At 34.3% G+C, this 5,991-nt stretch overlaps 1 protein-coding gene across 1 annotated transcript; it reads right to left on the bottom strand.

Annotated features, from left to right (window-relative positions):
- Nucleotides 1–2,018: 2,018 nt before the first annotated feature.
- On the bottom strand, nt 2,019–4,993 carry LOC121429818. The gene is made up of 5 exons (XM_041627058.1): nt 4,969–4,993; nt 3,915–4,391; nt 3,261–3,499; nt 2,729–2,839; nt 2,019–2,232 (listed from the first exon to the last, which is right to left on the bottom strand). Exons 1-5 carry the CDS (start codon nt 4,991–4,993, stop codon nt 2,077–2,079), a joined length of 1,008 nt encoding a protein of 335 aa, XP_041482992.1. The 3' UTR covers nt 2,019–2,076.
- Between the last annotated feature and the right edge of the window lie 998 nt (nt 4,994–5,991).

Consider the following 5,991-nt stretch of genomic DNA (forward strand, 5'->3'; position numbering starts at 1 on the left):
CAATGTGGGTTCAAGAAATAATGATTAATTAAAATAATGATATATAATTAATAATATTATTAATGATTATTAATAATCAAATGCTTCAGGAAATAATCAAGATTTACCCCCCCCCCCCCACTAAGGGTATGGGGTGCACCCCATTTATTTTGTATCCTTTTGAATATAACTTTATTTTGTAAGTATTCTTTATTCTTTTTTTAAGTAAAATAGGTGTAGAAGATACCAAAAATGAGAATTTAAATTTTAAAGTGTTTGTAAGCAGAAAAAAACATGAAAACTGGCAAGAATCCTAAAAATGACACATTTTCAAGTCAGCATTTGAAAATTTCAGCTTGCGCTCTGTGCTCTCTTGTCCCCCCCCCAAAAAAAAAAAAAATCCTGTAGGAAAAAATGTCTCTTTTTCTAAAGTCAAAAATGCCTTCTTTTTTTCAGAATGATTTTGCCCTTTTTCAAAAAGAAATACCTTCTTTAATAGTAAAAATAATGCATTTTATTTTAGGTTTGAAAATCACAAATTTTGTACCATGCTTACATCAGTTATTGTTTAGTACAGTACTACATGTAATCCTGTTCATGATTACAAAAATGTATAGAATGGTGTTTTCTGGTTTGAATATCACAAATTTTTGGCTCGCTTTCTGCACTCGCATCAATAATTGTACTCATTCTATTCCTGTTTACACACAAAAAATGCTTAGAATGTCCAGTTTTCAGGTTGGAATATCACAATTTTTTTAGCTCGCACTTTGCGCTCGCATTACTTTGATTGGTGAGTTATGTATCCTATTAAAAATGCAGTCATTAAATGCTTCCTTTTCTGATCTGTACATTATCTAGCATTATTTCTTTAATTAGATACACATCTTTTTCATGATTAAAAAAACAGCTCAGAATATTAAATTTTCATGTCTTATTTCACATGTCCAGAAGTTTGAGATCGTGGTTCGTACCGGCAACATCACGCAACAGTGATTCAGTGATTTAACAGTCATTAACCCCATAATTGACCAAAAATCGAGTTTTGCAACTTCAGAATTGATTTTCTTTTCAAAATTGCTTGCTCGCTACACTTGCTCGCTACACTTTCTCGCTGAGAAGTAAAACCTAAATCAAAATATCTATCTTATCAATAAGAAATAAATTTAAAAAGGCTTTGCTCAACTTAATTTCTACAAAACAAACAACTACAGTTGATAAACTCATTTTGAAAATACATGTATCTGTTAGCACCAAAAATTCCCATTTTGGTATATAAGTGCCTTTTTGGCTCTGAACCACCCCCCCCCCCCCAAATAAATATTATATGTAATATATTATGTCTAAATCTATCATGAAATTATTATTGTTTTAAATGTACAAGGGTGAAATTCTTTATTCGCTCAGTCCGCTCGCTCACATACATTTTTGCCATGTGTGATGTCTAGCGGCCTAAGCATTGTTAGCTCATTGTTCTGTATATCGTAAGTTTGAAATGCCTTGGCCTTGGCCTTGAGGTTTTCAGGCCTTGGCCTTGGGTTTAGATGCCTTGGCCTCAGCCTTGGGTATTGAAGCCTTGGCCTTGGGTATTGAAGCCTTGGCCTTAGCCTTGGCCTTGGAGGTTTGAGCCTTGACTACAACACTGGTAGTATATTGTTTTATGTCCTCATGAAAGAAAAATATAATTTGAAATAAAACTTTTGGGGAAAATGACATTTTAGCCATAATATGTATTGGAGTACATGGAAGAGTAGTCCTTGTCTTACATCACTATGACATCCAATATGCGGCCAATTTGAAATCTCCATGGATATAGTGATTACCAATATTTACAACTTAAAAATTCATATCTCTCTTTTTGTTTGTCCAATGTTGTTCAAACTTTCACCTATCAACTTGTTTGATTTTTCTTTTCCTTATAAAGACAAGTTTTTATTTGGGTTGGATTCCCCTTTAAACATTTTACTGGTCCGTTTCCAATTGAAAAAAAAATATCGCTTGCAGATCATATACTGTATAAAAAAAGTCAACTCTGTACTGTCAAGCAGTAACTTAGTATGGACATTTTGTAGTAGATTAATTGTATGAAAAGGTACATTAACCTTGCAGGTACATGTTCACTAAGATCTTCTTTGTTGTACGTTGTTGCAAGATGAACCATAAGAAGATTTCATCCTCTTCTACGTTTCTCGTATCAACAATGAATGACACTTCGTTCTCAGGCAAATGAGTAATCTCACTTTCCGGTATGGTCTGTAGAAAATATAATAATTATTTATTTTTGAAGGATTTTAACCTATCGTGGCTTTTCAGGTAAGGATTATATACCATAAAGATAATACCTATATTGGAACTATTTAGTAAACATGAATGTTTTTAATGAAAATACAAATGCTAGCAAAATATTCGACAGCCGACAACGCAGCCTATGCACTCATCAGTCATCATGATTAAAAAATGTGTAAATCCACAAGCAAACCTTATTAGAAATACCAAACAAAACGTGTAATTCCCATATCAAAAAATCTTCTAAGAACTTTGCTATTTAACTCTTAGCTTTTTATGCGCCTTGAGCACTCTACAGAGTGGATTTGGCGCTTTACAAGTCTCATTATTATTATTTTTATATAAAATTTAATAACTTTGTTATTTCTTATCAGATTTGATGAAATCTTCGGCATTTTGTTCAGTGAATTCTACTCTATGTTTTAAGATAAATACTTTCAGCACTGACCATCCCTTTAATTACCTCGGGCCTTTCATCGTTGGTGCTTTCTGGGCAAGTTATATGTAATCCACCAGAACGCCATCTCACTAAGAAATACTTTCCTGTGGTAGCCGCCTTGTATCCCTCCTCAATCTAAGAGAAATTATAAATATCAAGAAAGTATTAATTCACGCCTCCATTTAAACTCCATAATCTGTGGTCCTAATTAAACTTATAACCCTTTTATTTACTATAATATTACCAATAAAATGAGCTGAGAGAATTAAAAAATACAAATGAGTTGTTAGTATTTCGCTATAGGTCTACCTACATTTGTCGCACAGATCTTATAGATCTAATAAATTATGCAAATACTATGGATATTACGTTGTTCAGAGTAAAGTTTTGTAGTGATGATAAATATTAACCCTATCCTCTTGATTAAAAAAGAACCACAACGGCCAATTGAATACTCGTTAAATTTAATTAAAAACACTTTGCTGGTTCGAAAAAACCCTCGAATAAATATACATTCTGAATACAAACAAGAAAAGAAAATGTAGGAAAGACAGACCTCTCTTTTTCTGAAGTTTTCGTTGCGTACATGGAGATACAAGTGATGCCTTGCATTTTTAGGGGTTAACGCAGGTATATAAGGAGTGCAAATAACTCGTTTTCCAATGAATGCCCATGTGAAGAGGGCAACAATCCAGGATTCCGAGAAGTGGTTTAGGTAGATATCTAGGTCTCGTTGCCTGACATTGCCTCGAAGGTTCCCATTAGTGGAAGGAATTGCCGTAAAACTTTCTGAAGCTTTTCGTCCAATAAATTATGATAGAATCAAAGTAAATGAATGAAAAACATCACGGAAAAATGTTTAAAGACTTCTGGGTTTTACGTGATTTCCAAAGTACATGTAAATTCGTTTCCCCCTTAATTACAAGATAGATATTTGAAACGAACGACATTATCAATTGGCATTAAATACATAGTTGCCAAATCCTAGCATTGATGAAATCTATGAATTCCCACACATTTCAGTCTCTTAATTACCACTTGCCTACTATGTAACTATATTTAAATACACTTGGTTACCCCTCCCCCAACAAACAAGAACTCAAATTGTTAAGTGAATAAAAACGGCCTTTATATCGACTATGTACAGTATGCCGCGTGTCCGAAATAACAATGTCTTATCGACTTTATTGAATTAAAGATAGAATCTTACCATTCTTGCGATAGTAGGTGACAATTTGAGCAGATTCAGGTTTTTGGAATACACCACAATGTGGCATAGTCACTTTAACTGGTCTCTCAAAGGATGCATCAGAAGGCGACATCTTCAAACCAACGGTAATGATAGCTCCAGTTTCCCTTAGTACTGTGAGCAACTCAGGTGGAACCTCATCGATAACATCCACGGTAATATCTTTTGCGCTGTAAGCTTCACCCGATGGAACATGAACTTCAATACCATATTTCTCAAGCCGAATAATGCCGATATCATCACTGACATTCACCTGACTATCAAAGCCTTGAACTGGGACTTCATCATGATGACCGCTCATTGACGAGATACGATGAACAGGTTCTGTTACCCCTTTCTGGTCATCTAAAGGCGTTGCGGCTGACCGGTCAGGTTCTGAATCCGCTGGTTTTACTTTCCCAGATTCCATCCATTTAACTATGTCTTGCTTGGAGTATCCTCGTGTTTGAAATGAACATTGATAAAGATTACTTGTCATTGTATGCTTGCTGTCCGATCAAGGATCTAATTTTAAAGGAGTGTTCTTGGGATTGCATGATTCCATACTTTCTTTTTTGATTCATTAACTTTTTGATTCATTAACTATTCTTAAATATTCCTGCTTGTAGGTATACGAATAAATTGCGTCACAGTTATGATTCAAAGTCAACCATTAGCCGTTCCTTTTTGGAGGAACTTGTCAGATGGAAAAATGAAAAAAAGACTCATTTTGCTAAGAAATAATGTATTTACTGAGATACAAAGCCCATAACATGAATGCTTGCTACAGTTTTTTGTACATTTTTACCCTTTCGTAGGAGACAGAGTGTCTTCTGTTTTAGTGCTGAGATCTAAAGAAGTTATGAAAAAGGAATATCTAGCGAATGCCATTTAATTCTCTACTTGCATGGGGTTTTATAATAATGCCTTGATTACACATAATGAGTACTAGAACCCCTGAAAAGGTACTTTACTTTACATTTTGATCTGAGCAAGGTTCGTCTATCTTGGAAATAGAATATCAAACGATATCTACCTTCTGTATCACGTTCATGTTGCATCCGAACACCTGGATGTCTGAAAAAAGGAAGAAAACAAAATACAAGGTAAAACTATAAATACATTGTGAGAAATTTCATCTTTTAACACTTTGAAATGTGCGACCATCATGCCATGTTGCACTGGCACACATGTATGCATGAACACGCGCAACGTCCGCACACTCTCGCTCTCTCTCTCACGCACACGCACATGCACCCCACACACACACCGGCAGAAGTATAAATGGGTGAAATTCTACACCATTCCGGATAGGACCTTCGTTCGTGCAAATGTGGCGGCTTCAGACCACAAAGCCCTGTAAAATGTGCTGTCATTGCTTCAGGTGCAGCATAATAAGAGACCAATTACAATCAAATAAAAGTGTTTAATTCACCAAATAAATTTATTTGCCGAAGCTACTTCCATTTTGAAAAAAAAAATTATCATGTGGATAGATGTATGTTTTTTATCGATTTGAATTTGAAACAACAGGTTCATTTTTTCTACTCAATACATTTTATATAACACGTTTCGATGTTTGCATTGCTTTTTATAATATTGACTGTATTTCCATCATACTTTTCTTTAAGTTATCTTTTTTAGTTATAAATGTTCAATGTGTCTATGTTCTTTTTTATGTTATGTTGATATTTTTGTTGTTCTTGGTGTTCTTTGTAAGGGATCACCTTTATCATCATTTTGTCAATGTGTAATACATAACTATCCATATTTATTCCAAGGAAGCTAACTATAACAGTCACTGTGGTATACAATGAGTGACATCAGAGAACATGTATATCACTTATAAAGGAAAGTCAACTAAATTTAACCAAAAAGATTACATCAGAACAATGAATACCTTCCGCCACGTAGAACTTTGGAACTTGAGTATGATGGCAATCTGTGTATACTAGAATAAGCATCAGCTGAAATAAACATATACAAAATTAGATGAACGACATTGGTTCGTGGCTCCAAAATAACTCTTCAACAAACGAATAGCACAGCTCGACTCATT

Source organism: Lytechinus variegatus, chromosome 16 (assembly GCF_018143015.1).
Source record: "Lytechinus variegatus isolate NC3 chromosome 16, Lvar_3.0, whole genome shotgun sequence".
Lineage (NCBI taxonomy): Eukaryota > Metazoa > Echinodermata > Echinoidea > Temnopleuroida > Toxopneustidae > Lytechinus > Lytechinus variegatus.